General features: G+C 36.2%; 1 protein-coding gene across 1 annotated transcript in view; it reads right to left on the bottom strand.

Moving 5' to 3' along the window:
- Positions 1–25,394, bottom strand: part of ANTXR2 (ANTXR cell adhesion molecule 2) — a 156,736-nt gene that overhangs the window by 68,526 nt on the left and 62,816 nt on the right. The window contains exon 12 of the mRNA XM_055313078.1: positions 17,394–17,489. Within this exon, the coding sequence (XP_055169053.1) occupies positions 17,394–17,489 (96 nt within the window). The remainder of the gene's footprint in view (positions 1–17,393; positions 17,490–25,394) is intronic.

The raw sequence follows: 25,394 nt of genomic DNA, 5'->3' as shown, positions 1-25,394 counted from the left end.
ACCTTTATTTTTCAGGTGAATAACAAGACCAAAATTGTCAAATAACTTGCACAAAGTTTCACTAAATTGTTCTTCTAATGTCCAAATGCAAACATTTTCCACTAGATTACCACGACCCTTCAAAAGGAGCAGGAATTTACTACTGAAATCTGCCTTCTAAGACTCATTGACTTTTTCATAAATTTTTTAAAAGATTTTATTTATACATGATAGACACAGAGGGAGAGAGAGAGAGGCAGAGACATAGGCAGAGGGAGAAGCAGGCTCCATGCCAGGAGCCTGATGCGGGACTTGATCCCGGAACTCCAGGATCACTCCCTGGGCCAAAGGCAGGCGCTAAACCGCTGAGCCACCCAGGCGTCCCGTCTTTTTCATAAATTTACAAGGCACAAGTTAACTTGCTTTGCAAGAGATGACAGGGAAACTAACTTATTTTCTTTCCTCACCCCTTAATCTAGAAGTAAAACAACTTTTTAACCAAGATCCTTTTCTATGAATCATTACTCAAAATATTCTTTCATGAAATTGTCTATGTGGCTGATTCTTTATGTGAGAAGAATGAAGCCTGAGATCTAATCTTAAAGACCTCTATCAGCACTGGGGTAGCTAACCCTTCACATCATCAAAATTAAAATTATTGACCAGGAGTACCTGCATGGCTTAAACATCCAACTTGATTTTTGCTCAGGTCATGATCTTAGGGTTATAAAATCAAGCCCTGTGTGAGGCTCTGTGTTAGGTGTGGAGCTGCTTAAGATTCTCTCTCCCTGGGGCACCTGGGTGGCTCAGTGGTTGAGCATCTGCCTTTGACTCAGGGCGTGATCCAGGAGTCCCGCATTGGGCTCCTTGCATGGAGACTACTCTCCTCCCTCTGCCTGTATCTCTGCCTCTTTCTATGTCTCTCATGAATAAATAAATAAAATCTAAAAAAAAAAAAACAAAAAACAAAAAAAAAAAACTCTTTTCCCCCTGCCCTCCCCCAAATTAAAAAAAAGTAAAAGAAAACTATTGATCAAGTGCCAATGGCTTCTAATAATTCAAGTATACATCCAAGTCTCTAGTTTAAAGAAAAAATTTTTGGAAATTTAACTGCTTCACTTTAATGTCAAATGATTCAATTATGTTTTAAAATTTTCAAAAGTTTAATAAAACAATAATTTTGAAAATGAATATTATCAAATAATTGTTATTACTATTTAGGTATGTTACTATAATCATGGATGTGTTTTTATTTTTTATTTATTTTTTAATAGTACTTTTTTAATTTTTAAGATTTATATTATTAAATTTAAGTTCAAGTTAGTTAACATATAGTGTAGTATCGGTTTCAGGGGTAGACTTTAGTGATTCATCACTTACATGTAACACCCAGTGCTCATCCCAATAAGTGTCCTCCTTAATGCCCATCACCTATTTAGCCTGCCCCCCTACCACCCTCCCGTCCAGCAAGTCTGTTTGTTCCTTATGTTTAAAAATCTCTTATGGCTTTCCTCCCTATCAGATGTTTTTATCTTTCTTTCCCTTCCTCTATGTTCATCCATTTTGTTTCTTAAATTCCATATATGAATGAAATCATATGATACTTGTTTTTCATGCACTGATTTATTTTGCTTAGCATAATACACTCCAGTTCCATCCATACTTACAAATGGTAAGATTTAATTCTTTTTTTTTAATTTTTTTTATTTATTTATGATAGTCATACAGTGAGAGAGAGAGAGGCAGAGACACAGGCAGAGGGAGAAGCAGGCTCCATGCACCGGGAGCCCGACGTGGGACTTGATCCCGGGTCTCCAGGATCGCGCCCTGGGCCAAAGGCAGGCGCCAAACCGCTGCGCCACCCAGGGATCCCAGATTTAATTCTTTTTGATTGCAGTGTGTGTGTGTGTGTGTGTGTGTGTGTATCCATTCATCAGTTGATGGACATCTGGGATCTTTCTGTAATTTAGCTCGTTGATAGTGCTGCATAAACATTGGGAACCATGTGCATATTTGAGTCAGCATTTTTGTATCCCTTGGATAAATATCCAATAGTGCAATTGCTGGTTCAGAGCATAGTTCTATTTTTAACTTTTTGAGAAACCTCCACACTGTTTTCCAGAGTGGCTGCACTAGTTTGCATTCCCACCAACAATGCAAAAGGGTTCCCCTTTCTCCACATCTTCACCAACATCTATTGTTTCCTATGTTGTTAATTTTAGCCATTCTGACTGGTATAAGTTGGTATCTCATTGTGGCTTTCATTTGTATTTTCCTAATGACGAGTGATGTTGAAAATCTTTTCATGTGTCTATTAGCCATTTGGATGTCTTCTTTGGAAAAGTGTCTATTCGTGTCTTCTGCCCATTTCTTAACCAGATTATTTGGGGTATTGAGTTTGATAAGTTCTCTATAGATTTTGGACATTAGATATGTCATTTGCAAATATCTTCTCCCATTCTGAAGGTTGCCTTTTTGTTTTGTTGATTGTTTGCTTTGCTGTGCAGAAGCTTTTTATTTTGATGAAGTCCCAATAGTTCATTTTTGCTTTTGTTTCTCTTCCCTCTGGAGATGTATCTATTAAGAAGTGCCTCCGGCACAGGTCAAAGAGGTTGCTGCCTGTTTTCTCCTCTGGGATTTTGATGGTTACTTATCTTACATTTAGGTCTTTCATCCATTTTGAATTTATTTTTGTGTGTGATGTAAGAAAGTGGTCCAGTTTGATTCTTCTGCATGCTGCTGTCCAGTTTTCCCAACACCAGTTGTTGAAGAGATTGGTTTTTTTTTTTTTTTCCATTTGATATTCTTTCCTGCTTTGTTGAAGATTAGTTAGCCATGTTTCTGTGGGTCCACCTCTGGGTTCTTTGTTCTGTTCTACTGATCTATGTGTCTGTTTTTTGCCAGTACCATACTATCTTAAAGTGAAGAATTATAATACCTCCTGCTTTGCTTTGCTTTTCCAATATGGCTTTGGCTATTCAGGATCTTTCTGGTTCCATACAAATTTTAGAATTATTTGTTCTAGCTTTGTGAAATGAGCTGGTGTTATTTTTATAGGGATTGCAGAGAATGTGTAGATTGCTTTGTGTACTATAGACATTTTAACAATATTTGTACTTCCAATCCCAGAGTATGGAATGTTTTTCCAGTTCTTTGTGTCATCTTCAATTTCTTTCATAAGTGTTCTATAGTTTCCAACACAGATCTTTTACCTCTTTGACTAGGTTTATTCCTAGGTATCTTATGATTTTTGGTGCAACTGCAAATGGGATAATTCCTTGATTTCTCTTTCTGCTGCTTCATTATTGACATATAGAAATACAACAGATTTCTGTACATTGATTTTATATCCTGTAACTTTGCTGAATTCGTGTATCAGTTCTAGTAATTTTTTGATAGAGTCTTTCAGGTTTTCTACATGAGTATCATGTCATCTGCAAATAGTGAAAGTTTGACTTCTTCCTTGCCAATTTGGGTGCCTTTTTTTTTTTATTACTTTTATTGTCTGATTGCTGAGGCTAGAACTTCCAGCATTATGTTGAACAACAGTGGTGATAATGGATGTCCCTGACCTTAATGGAAAAGCTCTCAGTTTTTCCTCATTGAGGATGATATTAGCTGTGGGTCTTTTGTATATGGCCTGTATGATGTTGAGATATTTTCCTTCTATCTCTACTTTCCAGAGGGTTTGCTACATCTATTGAGAAGATCAAACGGTTTTTTTTCCCTTTCTTTTATTAATGTAGTGTATCACATTGTTGATTTGTGGATGTTGAACCACCCCTGTAGCCCAGGAATAAATCCCACTTGATCATGGTGAATAATCCTTTATACTGTTGGATTCGATTAGCTAATATCTTGAGAACTTTTGTATCCATGTACATCAGGGATATTGGTCTATAATTCTTTTTAGTCAGGTCTTTGTCTAGTTTTGGAATTAAGGTACTGCTGGCCTTATAGAATGAGTCTGGAAGTTTTCCTTCCATTTCTATTTTTTTGGAACAGCTTCAGAAGAATAAGTATTAATTCTTCTTTAAGTGTTTGGTAGAATTCTTCTGGGAAGTCATCAGGCCCTAGATCCTTGTTTGTTAGGAGATTTTTGATTACTGCTTCAATTTCTTTGCTGGTTATGTGTCTATTCAAATTTTCTATTTCTTTCTCTTTCAGTTGTGGTAGTTTAAATGTTCCTAGGAATTTATCCATTTCTTCCAGATTGCCCAATTTGTTGGCATATAATTGCTCATGATATTATCTTATAATTGTTTGTATTTCTAAGGTGTTGGCTTTGATCTCTGCTCTTTCATTTGTGCTTTTATTTATTTGGGTCCTTTCTCTTTTCTTTTTGGTAAGTCTGGATAGGAGTTTATCGATTTTCTTAATTCTTTCAAAGAATTAGCTCCTAGTTTTGTTGATCTGTTCTGTTTATTTGATTTCTACATCATTTATTTCTGCTCTAATCTTAATTCTTTCCCTTCTTCTGCTGGTTTTATGCTTTATTTGCTGTTCTTTTTCCAGCTCCTTTAGGTGTAAGGTAAGGTTGTATATTTGAGACTTTTCTTGTTTCTTGAATAAGGCCTGTATTGCTATATACTTCCCTCTTAGGACCACATTTGCTGCATCCCAAAGGTTTTGGACTGTTGTGTTTTCATTTTCATTTGCTTTCATGTATTGTTTTATTTTTTCTTTAATTTCCTGGTTGATCCATTCATTCTTTGGTAGGATGTTCTTTAACCTCCATGGATTTGTGGTCTTTCCAAATTTTTTTTCTTGTGGTTGACTTCAAGTTTTATAGCATTGTGGTCTGAAAATATGCATGGTATGATCTCCATCATTTTGTACTGGTCAAGACCTGATTTGTGACCCAGTATATATGATCTATCTGGAGAATATTCCATGTGCACTCAAAAAGAATGTGTACTCTGCTGCTTTAGGATGAAATGCTCTGAAAATATCTGTTAAGTCTATCTAGTGCAGTGTGTCATTCAAAGTCAATGTTTCCTTGCTGATCTTCTTCTTAGATAATCTGTCCATTGCTGTGAGTGAGATGTTAAAGTTCCCTACTATTATTGGATTATTATCAAGGAGTTTCTTCGAGTTTGTTATTAATTTATTTATATATCTGGCTGCTCCCAAGTTGGAGCAGCCAGATATATACAATTGTTAGAACTTATTGGATAGACACCTTTATTATGATATAGTGCCCTTCTTCAGCTCTTATTACAGTCTTTGGTTTAAAATCTAGTTTGTCTGATATAAGTATGGCTACTCCAGCTTTCTTCTGATGCTCATTAGCATGACAGAAACGTTCTCCACCCTATCACGTTCAATCTGGAGGTGTGTTTGGGTCTAAAATGAGTCTCTTGTAAGCAGCTAATTGATGGGTCTTGTTTTTTTATCCATTCCAATACTCTATCTCTTTTGATTGGAGGATTCAGGCCACTTACATTAAGAGTAATTATTGATAGGTATGAACTTAGTGCCATTGTATTACCTATAAAGTCACTGTTCTGTAGATTATCTCTGTTCCTTTCTAGTCATTGTTGCTTTTCGTGTTTCTTTCCTGCTGAAAGGGTCCCTCTTAGTATTTCTTGCATTGGATATGTTTTTAAAAGACTGTCCTTCTTTTAAAGATATATGCTGAAAATCTTTCATATGAAATGATATGATTCTGATATTTCACCAAAATAATTTGGGGTGGGTAGGCGGAGGGGATTATAGATGAAATAAAATTAGCCATAAACTGAGAATCATTGAAGTTGAAACAGACAGGAGGGAATTCACTATTTTAGACTGTCTCTTTGTACATGTTTGAAATTTTCCATAATGAAAGGTTTTAAAAATATAATGCTATTGACAATGTTTAGAGAACTCTTAATTTTATGTATAATATTTCATTGTTCAAATTATACTTTGGATCTAAATCTCCGACAGATCCAATCTCCACAAAGATGTGACTACACATCTAGTCATTTAGTTAGACTACACATCAAGACATTTAGTTAGACTAAATTTCTAACTCATTCAAAAGTTTGAGTGCTACTAATAATGCCACTATTTCTATTCAGCCCTTTTATTTAATTCAATTTCATCAATAAACATAAAATGTCCGTTCTTTTTAGTCATTTTGAAAGATAAAAAAAAACTGAACTTTTATAATTAGCCCAGAAATAAATGCCAGTGGGGGATTAAGATGCTGTAGTAAAATAAAATAAAGATTATTAAGCTACAGGTGCATTTCCTTTATAGAAAGGAAGCACCTCACATCATTATCAAACTGCACATCCAAATTCCATCAGTGAAAACCAGATCTATCAATATTTCATACTCAAAGGGATCAAAAAGGTCAATTCTTCTTTCCTGTTTCTTTCAAGGAAATTATTCCTTCTAGTTGCAGTCTCAGAATGTTCACATCTATAATTTCTTCTTCATATCTAAAGGACTTTACCAAATTATTTACCATATCCAATAGATTCTTTGAAATATTTCTTTCTCTCTCTCTCTCTTTCTCCCTCACCTTCTTACCCCAGAACTCCCCTCAATCTTCCCAATGCACATAAGATTCCTTTCGTATGCATAAATGCCCCATTTGTTCCCTAGCATCTATCAGAGTTGATCATTTTTAACTAGCTCCACAAAAGTGTAATTTCCATGAGTAGGAAATTTACATCTGAATTGTTGCTCACTGTATTCCCAGGACTTAGTTAAGTGTCTGGCACAAAGTGGATTATCTATTTTGGAAAGAAGGAAGGAAGGAAGGAAGGAAGGAAGGAAGGAAGGAAGGAAGGAAGGAAGGAAGGAAGGAAAGGAAAGGAAAGGAAAGGAAGGAGTAGAGAGGAGAGAAAAAGGATGGAGGTGAAAAAGGGAGAAAAAAGAGAGAGGAGGCGACAAAGAGAGAGAGGGAAGAAGGAAGGAAGGAGAGGAAGAACAAGGGAAGAAGGAAGAATTCTTTGCATTCTATTCCCACTATTACCACTTAAAAGCATAAACTCATAATTCTTTGGACCTTAAAAATATCTAGTACAACATTTTTCAACTTCTCCAATTCATATTCAATCAAAACTTCAATATTCTGAAAACGTTCCACCAAGCTGTAGTCCAACTATGTTTTAATTCCTGTAATAAAGAGAAATTCACTACCTCACAAAGCAATTCATTCCATTGGCAAGGAATTCACATCATTGGAAAGATTTTCCCCCAAAAGAAGCCAAAGTTTCTGTAGTTTCCACTCTTTAGTCCTGATCCTAGGATGTGAACACACACACACACACACACACACACACACACACAAACTAATCTTTCTTCCAGAAGAGAGCAGTCTCTATTTTTGAATACTAGGATAATAACTGTGTAACTACTGAGCCCTACTCATCTGGAAACTAAACATCACAACTATTTCTCATGCAATGGTCCTAAGTTATTTGGTCATCTTAGTCCATTTCTTTAGTACACATTCATTTGATCAATATCTCTACAGGGGTTTAAGGAACTGATAATAGCATTTTATGTGTAGCCATGCCATTATAAGTAAATGTATGCTACTCAGACCAAACAGATGCACCCCCATTAGTCTTTACTTCTATTCTACACATTTTAAGTAATAACACACTGATAACATTGACCGATAGTCGATAATTATCAAAGCTTTTTTGGCACCAATGTCCACACACTCTACTTACTAAAACTAGACATTTATCTTATTTTTCTATCTCTAACCCATCCCTCATTCTAACCTGTGTAATCAGGTATATTTTCCTAACAGAGGCCTAATTGTTTTCTTATCAAAATGGGTCAATGGGTCCAATGACCACAATTGAAATCAATGAATTACTGATTTTTATTATAAGCTCCTTACAAATCATGTTTCTACTCTTAATTTTGCAGATTACCTTAAGTGCTCTTTGGAGTTCTTTCACTTGAAAAAGAACAAGGTACATCCTTCATTTCACTAAATCTGAGCACAATGTATCTGGACTCATTTTCATTTTCTTGTGAGGATTTCAAATTTACTCTGCTTATTACCTATACATTTTGTACCAGTTTGTACAAGTATGTATTAGTATGTATTTCTGAGAACATAAACAGTATATCCCCAATCTGGTTCTATATTATATCCTCCTGAAAATTACTGAACATCTTCCTCCATGACTCATCCTTTATGTCATACTTGTCATACTCATTATCCTGCATAGCATCTAGATTTAGCATTGATATAGGGAAATGAATTTCAATTTAAAATCCTCATATAATATGGGGTGCCTGGGTGGTGTAGTTTGTTAAGCATCTGACTCTTGATTTCAGCCCAGGTCTTGATCTCAGGGTTGCGAGTTCAAGCCCTGCGTTGGAGCCCACTTAAAAATAAAAAAAATAAAATAACCTAAGTCCTCATATGACCACTGACAAACTCACAACAGGATAATAAAAGACACCTTTGCATTTTTTCCCTTTACTAGAGACTCTTTATCTGGTAACATAAGCCACAACCTGGAAAACCAAAGCTCTTTTACAGCACATTTATATGACCAGTTCTTCTACACTCATTGTTCAAATGTCTCAGTATGATGTAGTTTTGCCATCATACCCTATCTAGAAACATCCCTTTATAAGTATCTCTACTCTAGAAAAAGTAAAGATCCTTTTGCTTGCCCCAAATAAAATGACCATTTCCATGTTAAGTCCCATCCAACCTTCAGAGAACAGTTCCCCCAACCTCCTACTGCTTTATCCAGAAGCTCAAAAACTTCTAAAATATAAATGTTGCTGCACTGTTGAATCATTCATGCTTCGTTAACTTGCACTTAGATGTGTATTTGGGAATTTCAATTATCCCTTAAGAATGTAGATTTCTTAAGGGCAATAATAATTTTTCCTTCTTTATAAGTATCACCAGTGCCTAATAAAGTGCTCTGAAAATAGCAGATACTAAAAAATATGATTGACAATGACCTGAAGGAACTAGCTGAGAATGTTCACAAAGACTCATAGCCAGCCTCTAAATTTAAAGAAAAATACTGAGAAAAAAATATATAAATGATAAACAGATATAGGTTCCCATGAAACTAAAATATTGTTAGTTTCAAAGAAAATGAAGCATCAAATTTCTCTTTCAACCAATAAAATCAGAGAATTAATCAACTCAATGGCAGATGGGAAGTCGTAGACCATCTTAAGTTTCTTCATCTAGGAAATAAATTTGATTAATTGTAGGTCATTTCTAACATAAAAATTCGGATAGAACATTAAAAAAATACATATCACAATTTTTCCTCCAGGTCTTTTGATTCTATGCCTTCTCATAATTACGCAGGCCATGTTATCAATATACATTTGTATTCACCTTATTCCAGAAAAGAATATTAGGGTCATTTTTTCCAATAATATCTAATTAATCTTATGTATGACTAAATGAATGACTTATTATGAGTTTAAATTGACTTTGAATTCTAGCAAGTATATTTTCTACATTGTTAACAATGGAAACACAGCCCTTAAAACCACATCTAAATCAAATTTTGATCAAGTAAATCAAAGGAAAAAGCCACCATCACAACAAACAGCTAAGGCTAAACCTTCAGAAACTGAACCAGAACCAAGGGTCATCTCTGTGCTGTAATTTATTACTATTAACAGTAATCATCATTTATTGTTGCTGCTCTATGTCACAAACATTTCTCTTATTCTCCTAATAGCCCTGTGAAGTTACTATACTTACCCCCATTTTAAATATTAAGAGGAGGGAGACTCTAATTTCAATAACTTGCCCAAGGATATACAAAGAGAAAACAGAATTAGGACGCAAATCCAGGACCCAGGTCCATCTATCTTCAAACTCTGAGTTTACCTTCTTCTGCTAAATGACATCCGTTTTTTTTTTTAAAGATTTTATTTATTTATTCATGAGAGACACAGGGAGAGAGAGAGAGGCAGAGACACAGGCAGAGGGAGAAGCAGGCTCCATGCAGGGAGCCCGATGCGGGACTCGATTCCAGGTCTCCAGGATCACGCCCTGGGCCAAAGGCGGCACCAAACCACCGAGCCACCTGGGCTGCCCAAATGACATCCTTTTAAAATAAGGTTTGGACTGCAAAGGGAAAGGATATAAAAGAAAAGGCCAAAGATGTATTGAGTAGTTAATAATTGCTAGGATGAAAAAAAATAATAATAATTGCTAGAATGCATGAATGGATGGATAGATGGATGAATGGGTGGATGGATGAATAAGTAGGTAGGTAGAAATAGGTAGGTAGGTAGGTAGGTAGGTAGGTAGACAGACAAATAGATATAGATATAGATAGAGTTTGATTTAAACCTTATAGTAACTATGAAAGATGGAGATTATCATTCCCACTTTATAGAGACATAACTTGTTAATTAATATGCCCAACATCACTGACCTAGAAATGTTGGAACAGGAAATAAAATGATTTTTATGTGATGTTTCAAAATGTTCCTTCTCTCCACTCTACTGCGGGCCTCATAAGTAACAAAAAAGGATGAAAATAATCTGAATCCATTTGGCTCAAAAGTCAAAATGGAAAAAATCTGTGTCCAACTGATATTCCTGCATTTCAGCAAAACCAGTGCAGGAAAAAAAGGAAACCTTACTGTCAGTGTAAATACATTAAAAATAACAGTCATGAGAATCCCATTCTTGTACTAAATAGTGCAAGAACACATCCATTTCAGAAAAGGATGTATTCATATGCACCATATTTTATGAGAATTTGCAGATTTTAAAAGGCATAATATTGCCTAGTTGCCAGGATTTTTTCCACTTAGCATCCTTTAGTTCTGTATTGAAGATTCTGGAAAACACTTTCACCACTTTATGAACCATATGTAGAGTTTGATTCTCCTCCAATTTTTTTTTTCATTTGTTATTATCATCATCAGGGAGGATTACATCTCATCTACTTAGCTGCTAGAATGAAGATTTCAGTTTGGAGGAGAGCCGATTTCTTAAAAAAAAAAAAGTTAGCTGCTTCAGGCAACAGTCCTTTTGATCTGCTCATTAACACTTTTCAAATGTTCGAGTGATGTGGGCATTCTTTGTGCTAGAAAATGTCAGCATTGCAGCCTGCAGCCAGCTTGATGCAATCATATGTTCCAATATTCAGAAAAGAGTGAAAAGAACTGTCAACAGTGAACTGCCTTGGATTAAAAAAAAAAAAAAGACACTGTACAATGCCTGTAGATCAAGTAGTGTTTCAGGACGGATTCTTGCCAGTGACAAAAACAAATGCCCAATTTATCAGCAATGTCATCTAAGTGACTAAGAGCCCACACAATAAAGAAGTCACTCTTAATGTTTAGAAAAATTTGTTTGAAATATGTGGGTCTTCTTTTCGGCTTCCCTTTTCTTTTTGATAAGATCAGAGAGCAAGTGTAGTGCCTTTCCTCTGAAGTGAGTAAACAAAGTTCTCTTACATTAGTATTTGGGAAGTTTTCTTCTGAATTTCACAAAGTTAGATGCTTTCATCATCTAGATCAAAATATGGTCTGAACTATCTCATCCTCCCTCTCCCTTCCTCCTTGACAGGCTCATCAGTGATCAAAGATTCCTACTTTGAACGAATAACTGGTGGGAGGTCTGGACAATAAATATAATTTAAAATGCCAAATGGGGACTGGGAAGAACAGTGTGAGCGTATATTCTGCCAAGAGTGAAGGAAAGGTCCTGCTGGCAAAGCAAATAAACTAAGACTCAGAAGAGTTCGATACCCTGTTTTGCAAATGGTGTTCTGTTGGAAAACATCACCATGGAAGCAGTAAGTACTAACAGCACACTCCATTTCAAGGAGGCAATCAAACATAAATCATTTTAATTAATGGTACAAGGAAGGCATATTAAAATTTAAATTACTTCTGTTTTATTGTGCATTCCCCCAAAAATCAGGCTACACTCAAAGTAACTCAATAAAGGCACCAAGAGCCCTCCTCAACAATAAAAAACAAGTGCAGTATAGAAGCATTATTACTATTTAGAAAGAACAGCACAGCTGTTGCTGGCTAAGAAAATGATTCCATGGAGTTCCAGTCAGATATATCCTCATCATGAAAGCTCAACTTACTTATAAGCAAATTGGGCTTTAAAAAGATAACTTTTTAAAATTGTTTTTTAAATTAAGATTTATGAGATCTTTATGTAATGTCTTAAATGCACCAAGGAAAAATGAGCTTGCAATTTTCCCTTGAGGTTGGAGAACTTTGGCCAAGGATGCTAGAGCAAAGTGAACATTTATCATTTCCAGCATATTCAGATATTTATCTGCAGCTGTATAACACACTCTAATTGACAACATTCCAGAAAGCCTTTGTTTGCCACCTCATTAGCCTTACATCTGTAATTCTGCAGAGTGTCTGGTTATGCCAAATGATACAGCTATAGGACTGTCATTTCTGCCATCCTGATAGTAAAACAAATCTGCCATAAACTCAACATACCTTCTAAGCTAAACAATGATGAAAACATCCATATTTTCTAATATTTCACTCATGATTCAGTACATGATAAGGTTTTTTTTTTTTAACCCCTCCTGCCCCCATTTTTAACTTAAGGAAAAAGGAAGGATGCAGCTGATGTCTTTGTTAACGAAAAGCAGCTGTAAAGGATGGATATGAGGATCCTCAATAAGCAGTATACAGACTCTTCAACAGATGGTGAGAAATAACTTCACACAAAAAATGAGAACTTTTCCCCTTATGGAATAGTTTGCAAACTCAACACACTCTATAATTCACTAATGATAGTGCCTAAAAATGTCTGCTTTGCATGAGGGCTCTTTTACTATGATTATTACTAGATCAAGTCTTCCAGCTATCATTGGTTTAGATTTCTTTTGTCAGTGAAAAGCCTGAGTACGCAGAGGACACTATTCTGCAAAATTTTAAATGACGTTGTCTTTCTCTTTTACCCTTGAAAATATGCAGTAAAATAAACTGAAAGATTTAAAATTTTAAAGTAATCTCATAATAAAAGCACCCTGTGTGGCCAGGTTTCCTATTGTAGGGGTTTTCCATAAGCTTTTTTATTCTATGCCCCTCTCTGGCAATCTGGTGAACCTCCGGATCCCTTCCCAGAATAATGAAGCTAAATTTAAATACAAAGGATTTTAGGGAATACAATTACATCGAGATATAATTATCATACCTGTAAAAAAAATCTGCAAAATTTATGATATAGATAGAAACCTATGCTACTTCATTAATGATTCATTAAATAATGAAACACAATAGTAGGTCTGGGAGCTACCCTAAGTTTTGAAGTTATACTTATAAAAGACATTTCAAAAGTATCTGAAGAAAAAAAAAGTATCTGAAGAACTACATGTGATATAGGGTATCTGTGATACTTATTTGTGACAAGTCTCTGGAGCTGCCAATACTTTTGTGGGTAGTGGCCTACATTTATAAGTGAAGGAAATGATAAATTTCAGTTGGAAGTAAAAAATAAAGGTTAGAAAAAATAAAGGTCAGAAAAATAAAAGTTAGAAATCCCTGTAGGGGACATCTAAAAGCAACTAGATAAAAGTTAAATTGCTTCTATTTCAGAATTTTATTACAATTAACAATTTTTATGTACTTGTATCTTTGTTCCCATTGTATAGAAGGGTGAAGGCCACATATCCTATTGTATACACATTATAAAGGATACCTTTTAAATAAAATCAGTGAAAACCACACAAAGAACTAAGATTGTACTATAAATCCACTCATGCAAAATGCTTCCCTGCAGTTGACAGAATTTTGATTAAAACTGGCAACAAGGTACTCTATATGGAAGAAGTCTTCCAGATAAAGAGATGTCAAGTGTTTCAATTTTAAGAATTAAAATAGTTCAAAGAAGGTAAGTGTTTACTGTGCAACATGGCTGGTTTACAATGATGAGTAAAACACACACAGTACTTGACTTCATGGAATTATTAGACTATAAAGTGGGAGAAGTATTCAACAAATAGTCACATAAATAATTGTGCAATCTTAATTTCATTTATGTATCACCAAAAAAGTACCATTTTCTAACCTGACAGGGGAACTTTGAGGATTTTGGTTAAAATTTTAATAGAAAATTTTATTTTCTGTTAAATAGAAAATAGAGGGATATTTATAACTTTGATATATTTCTTGTTCCTGAAACCAAATTCATACAAGTAAGGTATATGTCATAGTTTTAGAGACATGGTATTTAGTTAAACGTTCAAGTTCTTTGCTTTTCCCTGCAGAGTGAAAGGTCACTTTCTAGCTTTTAAGAGATTCAGTGGCTCAATATCTGAATATGAATGGGATGGTACTGGCCTCTTCTAGCAAATAACAAGCACCCGAGAAAGCTGTCCATGGATCCCTGTTGTCAGCGGTTCTAACAACATATATATCTCAAATACTTCTAATAATTAGAAACCTGTTTCTTCCAAAAATTCCTTGCCTCTCTGAAACAGTAAGTTAATTAATTCTACTCAATATATAAAACATTATGCACATTTATCTAATGGTTACTCAAAACAAAACAGAAAGGTAATTCTAATTTTAAAAACTGCATACTGACTTTTTTAATATCCTCGGAACCACTGCTAACATTTTGAAAAATATTTCATTGTCTTCCATTTTACAACCTCTTATACTCCCTCCGTGAGCAGTTTTTGTAATGATTGATCTGCAAACATATTACATAAGAATTGCTAAAATCAATAGCCCTAAACACTGATTGTCAACCCTGGGGAATATCAGAATCATTTAAGGACTTTGAGAGTTTCTTAATGCTGCTGTAACAAATTACCACAATTTCAATGGATTAAAACAACAAATTTATTTTCTCACAGCTATGGAAGTCAGAGTCTGAACTGAGTCTTATAAAGCTAAATAAAGTATTGGTAGAACCGGTTCCTTGATACAGGCTACAGGGTTGTGGCTGTTGCTTGCCTCTCTAGGCTTCCGGTGATCGTCAGCATTCCCTGGCTAGTAGCTGCACCCTCCAATCTCTGCCTCTGAGGTCACACTGCCTTTTCCCCTCCTGGAGGCTAATCTGACTCTTGGGTTCTTAATTTAATCATTGCTCAATGATCCTTAACTGAATCACATCTCAAAGTCCCTTTTGCCATAGAAGATACCATTCAGGGTTTCCAGAAATTAAGATCTGCATATCTTTAGGGACCATTCTTCAGCCTACTATGGGGGCTTTTCCAAATGGCACTGAATCCTGGAGAACCTCCCCTGCCCAGCCCTTTCCCTTCTGGGAGAATCACCAACATTGGAAATCTTACCACTACTGCTCTGGGAGTTTCCCGTTACTTAGGGCAGGAAAAAAAAAAAAAAAAAAGAGAACCACTGTCTGAAATGTAACACTGTCATTTTTGAGTTTTTCATTAGAGATCTGTGAAATTTTAATCTCTGAACAATGAACAAAGCATTTCATAAGATTTATATAAAATATGAAATGACTGAATAACAATGTGTGACAAACATTAGAGCCTCTGTGCAGGACTTTTATTTCCAGACTTTCTATCTTTAAAAGATCTCCTGAGCATATGATTTCAAGGAGGTAGACTGCTGACATAATCTAAATGTGCCTGAAAACAGACATTTTAAGCTGTTTTGTCATGTTTCAGTTGAAAGATTAGATTTACATGTTTGCCACTAGTACTTTAAAAACACTCGAGGATCCCTGGGTGGCTCAGCGGTTTAGCGCCTGCCTTCGGCCCAGGGCACAATCCTGGAGTCCTGGGATGGAGTCCCACATCAGGCTCCCTGCATGGAGCCTGCTTCTCCCTCTGTCTGTGTCTCTGTCTCGAATGAATGAGTGAATGAATGAATAAATAAATAAATAAATAATAAATAAATAAATAAATATATCGTTTAAAAAATCATATACTTTTACACTTTTGAGCCCTCTGATTAATAACAAATGAAATTGCAAAGTAATGAAGGAAGGAAATCCACCACTACAGAATTTAAATTAAAAAGCCAAGGAGCACAAATCATCTCAGGGCACGTTTTTGCTTTTTGAGACTCAAGAATGCTAGACACCCTAAAATAACCGTATCTAGGATAATCGAGAATACAACAGGAAACCGTTTTAGCATAAATTGCTATGGCAGAAAACTGATTAGCTCAGCAAAGAGACAGGATGCTTCTTGTCTCTACCGTTGTCTGAGTTAATTCTGTGCCTCCTCTGTGGGCCAACTGTTCTGAGATAAAGGATTGTAAAGTTGACTCATGAAAGCAGATTGAAGTACAATTAATAATAAATACAGGAGTAGTGCAGAGTAGTGCCTGAAGTTACAAGGAAGCTGAAATTAGTCAACAAAGGTGAAGGAGAAAAAAGCCAGTCTAGGAATACCATATACAATACCACTGTGATCTACAGAATATAAAGGTCTACATAATGTGATCATGATAAAAGGAATACTATCAAACTAAGTAGGAGGTTAAGTTTTCAATGAGTGCTTTGTCAGGATACTCTTTTCTATGAAACCTGAACAATCCAAATTGGATTGCTTGAAATGTGAACTCTACTAGTCAACATTCCACCATGTGGTAGACAGAACAATGCTCTCCCACCAAAGATGTTCCTGGAACAATGAATAATTTTCATTTCATAGCAAAAGGGACTTTGCACATATGTGAAAGTTAAGGATCTTGAGAGGATAGTCTCCTGGATTATCCAGGTGGGTCCAATTTCTCCCCATGGTTCCTTAACATTGGAGGTCCTTTCCTAGTTGGTGTGAGAGTCAGAGGGAGATTAACTATAGAAGAATGGTCAAGGAGATGCAATGTTGGTGGCTTTGAGGATGAAGGGAAGGGTGCATGAGGAAAGGGACATGTGTGTCCTCTAGAAGCTGGAAAAGCTTTGAGTGCTTTAAGTCACTAAACATCTAGCAATTTGTGACAGTAGCAATAGAAAACAAATATAAACCTGTATTCTTTCAAAGGTTTTACTCAAACATGAAAAATAACACAAACAAACCAACTGTCATAGCTTCAAAACTTCCTATGTGACACTCTAACATGTGCACATGACTTATTCCTAAAATGTTTTTCTGAGAGGCAAACAGAGAAGGTCCTGAAATAGATTTTTCAAAGAGGTAATAAAAGATTCAATAAGCACTGACAAGAAAATATCATTCAACTTACTTGAGACTCTTTTGTGCTGCAGTAGAAAACCCTTTATTCCTACCCATCTTCCTCTCCTCTTCTCCCTCCAAACTTGATTTTGAAATGTTTTAGATGAAATTTTACAGTCAACATTTACTGGCATACATGTTTTCTAGAATTTACTATCATAATAACAAGCTATTAAAATTCAGTTTGATAACTGAAACTTTGTCGTTGTTGGAACACTAGCATTGACTCACATTTAAGGCCTTACTTTACATCTATCTCACCGCTTGACAAGAGTAGAGTTGAAAATCCTCTTTACTCACCACTTTGCAGCAAAGAGGCCAAAACCACCACATCAAACCAATGCCCAGTAGTAGCAGCAACACCAAAATAGCAATGATGGCTGCAGTCCCGCTAGACTGGAAGAGGTAGAAGACAAAAACAAAGTGGTCAGTAAAGCATGGGGTTAAATCCCAAACACATATTTTTTTAAGGAAACACAAGATAATGATGCAGAAAGCATAATACTGTCAAATCAGATTTTCATTATATTCCTTTAAATTCTATAAATCCCCTTATATTCTATTTCATACCTGTTACCAAACATTTCAAACATGTTTAATAAACATGAAATCTTCCCAGGTGCTATAGACAGTTTTAAATTAAGCCTTAAAGGAATGTAGGAAAAATCACTATCTGGGGTTATACGAACAGGCTGAATGTTCCCTATCATTTGTCTCTGGGAAAGGGTTATTTTGATTACAAGCATGATTACTTCTAGGCAGAACTTATGTAGCGTTCTTCCCTTTTGATGACAGGACACTAGATGTATTATATATTTAAACTGTGGGTCAAGATAAATATCAAAAATCACCAAGCAAGTGACAAACCAAAAACAATAGTTCTTGTTGGCAAATGGTACATTCGCATCAATGCAAGAAAGCAACCTCATGCATTCACATATCAGATTTCTCACTGAAGCTTAAGGACTACCCACACATGGTTCTTGTGGGTAGTCCTCTGTTGTCCTCTTACTTCCTAATGTAAAGCTCCTCCTGCCCTAAGGAACCTGCTCTGGGCTCTGCCTCCAATCCCCTTCCTGTAGCGACCACCTAGTCATCTTGCACAGTTCAGCTCCAGCCATTTCCCTAGGAAGACTTTTTTGCACCCTCTGGCCAGAAAATGCCCCTTTACTATACAATTCATAACTGTCTATACTTGAATCTTGATCACTATCACAAGTTATCTATTTGTTCATTTCTGATAAACTATTTCTTTAATTTCTCTTTTCTGTCATTATTTATTGTGAGCTCTAGGAAAGCCATGAGGTTATGTTCAACCCACTTACTAATGTATGCTCCGTGCTTGGCATTTAAAATGACTTACTAAGAGAACGAACTCCAGAGAAATAAGACTGCAAAAGCCATAAATGCAAAGTCTAGTAGTATTCACTGAATTTTTAGTGTGGGGATAAAGTCCCCTGGGGGCCAAGATGTCTTGCCCAAACCCTACTCTCTGGTATCCTTAGTAATAATGTTCTGTTTGGTGTGTGTGTTTTTCTTTGTTTTTTTTTTTTCTTTTTTCTTTTTTTCTTTTTTTCTTGCTTGCTTTCTTTTAAGGGAAAGAGTACAGAGGGAAAAGATATAAATAAATCAATACACTCTCCAGGTGGAAATTTGAGATTTCATGGGCAGTTTTTCAGAGATACACCTCCTGTCATTCAAAACAAATAAAGGGCCCCTGAGGGGCTCAGTGATTGAGCACCTGCCCTTGACTCAGGTCATAATCCCAGAGTCCTGAGGTCAAGTCCTGCATCAGGCTTCCCACAGGGAGCCTGCTTCTCCCTCTCATAAATAAATAAAATCTTTAAAAAAAAAAAAAAAAAAAAAACGAAAAAAACAAATAAGAAGTACAAGCCTAGAGGTCAGAGTAAGAGCCACTTTTATCCTAGAGCTGATAGAGGGGTGGCAAGGTGTGGGGGGACCCCCTGTATCCATCTTAGAAGGGCACTGTATTAACAGGTTGCTTAATTTCTTGGAGCCTCTGTTTTCTAATCCATATGAAAAGAAAGCTAGTTGTTCCCAAAGCATGAAACTCTTTGTGTTAAAGTCATTACTATGATATCTCTCTTAGAAAATCATTTTGCGTATTAACATACTTATAAAGCTCTGACTGGTTTTGCAGTAAAGAAGCTCAACTTATATCAGCACAGAACCATCTTTTTTCTCATAACATTTTAAATATCCTGTAAATCTAGGGTTCTCTAGAATCCACATAGAGAAATGCTGGGATTGATCAAAGCTGAGAGACCTCCCGATGTTTAAGTGACAATGGTAGTGGCATTCAGTCAGAATATTTTATAATGGAATAATGGAATTTAAAGTGCAATACGAGGCACCCAGGCACAGCTGGTTAAGGGTCCAACTCAGGTCATGACCCCAGAGTGGTGAGATCGAGCCCTACATGGTGCTCTGTGCTCAGTGCGGAGTCTGCTTGAGACCCTCCCTCCCTCCCAATAAACAAATAAATCTGGTTAAAAAACATAAATAAAATGCAATACATAATGACGTATGCACAAAAAGATAATAAACTTTATGTAAACAGTTACATGTAAACAACTGAGAAAAGAGAAGAGAAGGCAGTTTTCAAAAGCAGTGGCAAGGAAGTGCCAGAAAAATATACTTGGTTCAGCTAATCAGAACAATCTTTACATGTGTATTCTTTCTCTGTATCATCTGTTATTATCACAATGGAAGAAAAAGAAAAAAGATTAGCATAGAGCAGCATGGAGACTATCCCAAAACAACTCCATTTTTATAGATATTGATTACTAGCAGCCTTTCAGTTTTAATAAACCTATTTTTAAAATGACTAATTCCCAGAGCAGCATAAACCATAAAACACTCATTACTTTTAGAAATGTTCAGAAGATTAATAATCAACTACACATGAACAATTAAAGCGATCCTTTGGTTTCTGATTTTGCATCTGAATAGAAGAAGGAACAAACATACAAGGCATTTATGTAGCTGATGGAAGGCTGTAAATTAACCACAACCGGCACCACCAAGTATCACTTAGAATCTTTGGTAATTTTATTTATCTTATCTTTCAGAAGACAGCAAGAATAACTATGGTAACTTCACATGCACACACTATCTTTGCTAAATTCTACTGTTCACTATCTGACCATTCTTAAGGCATAGAAGATGCTATTAGATGATATTCACCATAAAGAATTAACATAAAATAGAAGAAATAAAAAGACATGAATTCATTTAGCAACTTCTTGTTGTAGAGTTTGGTTGAAAATGCAAGCTCAACATTTCACTACCAATATATCTTAAATATCTAAATCAATGTCTGGCACATAGAAACTTCTGTGTGTATGTGTGTGTGCGTGTGTGTGTGTGTGTGTGTGTGTGTGTGTAACAGAGAGAGAAGGAAGTGGAGAGGGAGAGAAAGAGAAAGAGAATGTAAATACTTTACAGAAAATTTTCAGGCAAATATCTAAGTTCTATGTCCTTAAAGCCAAAGAAAACAATTCAGAACGTACATCAGGCCACTGAAGAAATACTCAGAGTGCATCTTTCTACATAGAATTCTAAACATTCATGAACAAATCGTGTGATTCTCCACAGCATTGACTACTCTAGTTCTAAACAGTAGGCAAACAGGAATATAACAGGAAAAGAATGTCAAAGAAATCCATAGAAAAAAAAATAATAAAAAAATAAAATAAAAAGAAATACATAGAAAAGTGTGATATCCTATGGGAGAAATGCTGCCAAATACATAAATTCATGTTCCCACCTCTTATGTGAGATACCCCCCCCAACCTGTTTATGTATAGAAATGAATACAGCATTCCCTACTAGCCCTTTCCCACATTAGGATCTAGTCATAGCACTCATGGAAATGGCTCACCATTGTCTGTGCTATACAGTTTTCAAAAAAGTTCTATGAATACTGGGTTTCCTCCTTTCTTAGAACTCAAACTCTGTGTTCAGAAATAGGAACTTGCAACTAAATGATATCAATCTGCTAAAAATTTAGTGGTTACTTTTTTTTTCTTCCTATGGATGTGTCATTAAGATCAGAAAATTGTATTGACAGAATGTAAAGTAGATGGGCTCGCCATGATAGGCAGTGAAAAGTCTTCTTTTTTTTTTAAGATTTTATTTATTTATTTATGAGAGACACAGAGAGAGAGGCAGACATAGGCAGAGGGAGAAGCAGGGTCCCTGTGGGGAGCCCGATGTGGGACTCGATCCTGGGACTCTGGGGATCATGACCTGAGCCAAAGGCAGATGCTCAACCGCTGAGCCACCCTCGCATCCCAGCAGTGAAAATTCTTGATTTTTCCTCCAATAAAGATGACTCTGTTAAGAACATTAATAAAATACTATACACATCCAGATGTAAATATACATTTATTATAGCAATATCATGTCAACTGACTCCAAATGTTCATCTTCAATAAAATTAAAAAGAAAATACACACTTTCTAAAGACCTGCAGACCTAATCTTTATCATATTTAAGCTGAGCATGATGGAAAACTGGTTCAGAGGAAGCAAGAATGTAACGCAACCCAACCTTGCCATTGTGTATGAGACACAGTCCCTGGATGCCTCAGTCCCAGACATGAGATCAGTTAACTGGATATATAAAATCAGGCTTTCCCATTTCCGTTGTTTTCATTTGCACAGAGTCTTTATCAGAGCATGAAAGACTTCAATCGTGAAAGGGAAATAATTTCATTGTTCACAGAGCTTTATAAACAAAATAAGGAAAGGTCAAACACATAGACTTCAGTCCTATGAGCAGATAGCAGGCCACAAGCTGCAGACTTCAGAGTCAAATGAAACTGGCCATGATTACACATAGATCTGTGTCATGGGCAGAAACTAAAAGTCACTTAATTTCTGATAAGTGTGCTTCCCTTTAAATCTGAGCCAGGGAAGTAGGTGCTAAAATTACAAAGTTCCACAAGTCTTCATGAAGCCCACAGGTTAGCTGGAGAGACAAACGGAACAAATAATCCCAAATGTGAGGAGATGGGAGGCAGGTACAAATAGAGACATGGAACAGTAGGGACTAACCTGGTCTGGGGTTCTGAGGAAGTAAGAAAGCCCAGGGAGAAAGTGGTGCAGAATTAGTGGCCTCTTGCAAAGACAAGACAAGGACAAAGGTGGCTGGAACACAGAGTTTGAGAGGACTTGGTAGCACCTAAAGAAGCTAAGGAGAAGGTTGGAAACACACATCTCTGAAAAGTGGTAGTCCTTTTTAATACAGAGAGATTTGGCCATCCGTTACATCAGATTAGTATCCGTTTGTTAGATGACCTTTCAACTGGCCATTTGTTGGATAGAATCTTTCTAACTATAGTTTTGAAAAAATGGCATTCTCAAATATCTACAAAGAATAGATTGCACAAATTAGCTGAGGAGTCCAGTTTGAGACTTACTACCCAGATGATGGTTCAACACATGGAGCCAAAACTCTTTTAAAGGTTAACTATGGACATACCAGAACCTTGAGCTTGAAATTAGGGTAGAAGGAATATATTCAGTAGTCATCCTGGACACATTGAGTTTTTGAACTTGGTTTGCACCTAATTTCTTCTTCTTCATCAAAAGCAAGCTTTCCAATGAAAAACTTCACTCTGCCTAATGTCACTGAAATTCTAGCTAAGAGGACCACAAAAGTATAAAAACAACCAGTCACTACTGTACTTGAAAAATAACTATGAGCAAGAGGAATCACTCAAACATTTCAAAACTCAAATAACTATTGGAAAGAAGACTCACTCAAAAATTTTCAAAGCTGTCACAATCTACCTAGAAAATAATCATAGCAACTGCAATCGAAAAAGAAGGAAGCAAAAAGGGGAAATGGATCTCCACAATTTTTTTTTCTATGGATTTAGAGTTAGGGGAAGAAAAAAAGAGTCAAAAAATGGGTGATAATTGCATGCTCTGGATTCTTCTGGAAGATTCGATATCAGGAATTATCAAACTATGTCCCAAAGGCCAAATCAGTGCATCTGTTTCCTAAGACCTCTGGCAAGCTATGATATTTTTTTTACATTATTATGTAGCTAAAAAAAAAATCAAAGAGTAATGTTACATAAAATTCAAATTTCAGTGTACATAGCTTTGCTGAACACAGCCTTACCCATTTGTTTACATAGTATGTTTATAGGTGCCTTTGTGCTACAACAGCAGTGTTGAGTAGTTGTGACGAAAACTGTGTAGTCCTCAAACCCTGAAATGTTTGTTATCTGATCTTTTACAGAAAAAAATGAAATTGCCAACCCCTGTTTTATATAAATCAAATTAGAACCTGGTTGCAAATAGCAGAATGCACAAGTGTTCAGGTCGGTGGGGGTGGGGGGGTAGACAGACTCGGATTCAATTCTCAATTCTAGCGTTTACTTGACTGTGAAACTGAGCAGGGAGGGAATCTAACCTCCAGAGTCCCCAGGCCCCAAGTACCCCCCTCTCAGGGACAGTGAGGGCTGAAATCAGCCCATGTTCATACTCATCAAGCCAGGTGCCCTGCTGAGGGCTGGGTCTACACAACAGAAGCAGCACTTTCTAATGTGTTTGCATAAATGTGCACTAGAAATTGGAGGTGGCTCTGTTCCTCATCAGTAAAATTAAGGTAATAGGAATAGCCTCCTCTTGAGTTGTGTGTGTTAAAGTCATTAAGTGCTTAGCACATGTACAGTGCTTAGCAGTGTCTGGCACTTAATACATGCTCAGAAAACACATTCTTGATACTGTTATGTCAAAAGAATCAGAAGAACAGATGTTCCAAGGGGAAAAAAGATATCTTTCACTATTTTTTTAAGCAGAGACACATTTAGGAGATCTTCTGAGATGGATGAAGAGAAATGACTGTCTAAATACAAATGCTTCTCAGGCTCTAATCTTAAATCTCTTAAATCTCATCCTTCATTTCCCTACTCTTAAACTAGGTGTACAGCTACTTTCACTCATTCATATAACAGATAATCTTGGAGCACAAGCTTTATATAAGGCCCAGACACTGGGAGGAAGGCAACGAGCAAGGCACAGGCCCTGCTGTCAACAACTCAAAACCGGCTAAGAAAACCCCAGAAGTAAACAGGAAATTGCAGCTCAGTGACATAAGTGCCTTTAACAGAACTGAGCCTGGATGCCCTTGGAGCACACAGAAGGGCTCCTTTATTTGTGGGATTTCCACAAGGATTAATCAATTCCCAAAGTAATGGTGTTTTATTTTGTTTGGCTTTCAAATGCCTGTGAAAGCCAAAGGCATCATCCTATAATGAGTAATACTACTAACTGCATCTCATCATCTCTGAATATGCCTGACAGACTGAATATCACTTAATGCAATGCCTGGGTATTTATCATATTACCCACTATCCTATTCTATTTTGAATAGAAATTTAATGGACACATCAGCAGATACATCTCAAGGCAACAGTCTCACTTTTCATATCTATAAATGATAACATTACTACCACACACTAGAGGTATTTGAGTTTGAATACAAAATAATGGCTAATTCTAATGGGAAAAATGAATTACACCATGTTTATTAGCAATACAATAAAGTGAATCATAGTATTTATTATTTTATAATAATTGATTTATAGAAGACTATAAATCATCACTGAGCTGAAGCATCACTTGACTTCACAGTGACTTCACTGTGACCCCTCTGACCCTTTCTCCTTCACCTCTCTGAAGCACTTAATGTTGCCTTCTTTTCATATGGAATTCCATTTTCCTTTGGCTCCTTTACCTGGTAAGTGTCCTGGTTTTCCCATCTCTTGAGCTATCTATCCCCTCTTATTCACTTCACTTATTCTGTTGACCAAGATGGACTTAAATTTTCTGTCAACTTGATTAAACTTTAGATAGATTTTTTTCCTGGCAATAGGCTCCTGGTCTCCCTTTGTGTAGAAAATCTGCTTTAGAAAAGTGCTAATTGTTGGGGATCCCTGGGTGGCTCAGCAGTTTAGTGCCTGCCTTTGGCCCAGGGTGTGATTCTGGAGTCCCAGGATCTAGTCCCAGGATCTAGTCCCAGGATCTAGTCCCAGGATCGAGTCCCACATCAGGCTCCCTGCACAGAGCCTGCTTCTCCCTTTGCCTCTGTCTCTGCCTCTCTCTGTGTGTCTCTCATGAATAAATAAAGTCTTTAAAATAAATAAATAAAATTAAAATGGCAGAAAGAAAACTTTCAGAATAAAATCTTTTTCAAGTTGAATAGATCTAGCATTATGAAAAATATAATCCATTTTCTTTCCTTTTTACATTTTAGCATTGA

Source organism: Nyctereutes procyonoides, unplaced genomic scaffold, assembly GCF_905146905.1.
Source record: "Nyctereutes procyonoides isolate TBG_1078 unplaced genomic scaffold, NYPRO_anot_genome, whole genome shotgun sequence".
NCBI lineage: Eukaryota > Metazoa > Chordata > Mammalia > Carnivora > Canidae > Nyctereutes > Nyctereutes procyonoides.
Note: the sequence above shows the minus strand (reverse complement) of the source record. Positions and strands in the feature narration are given on the sequence as shown.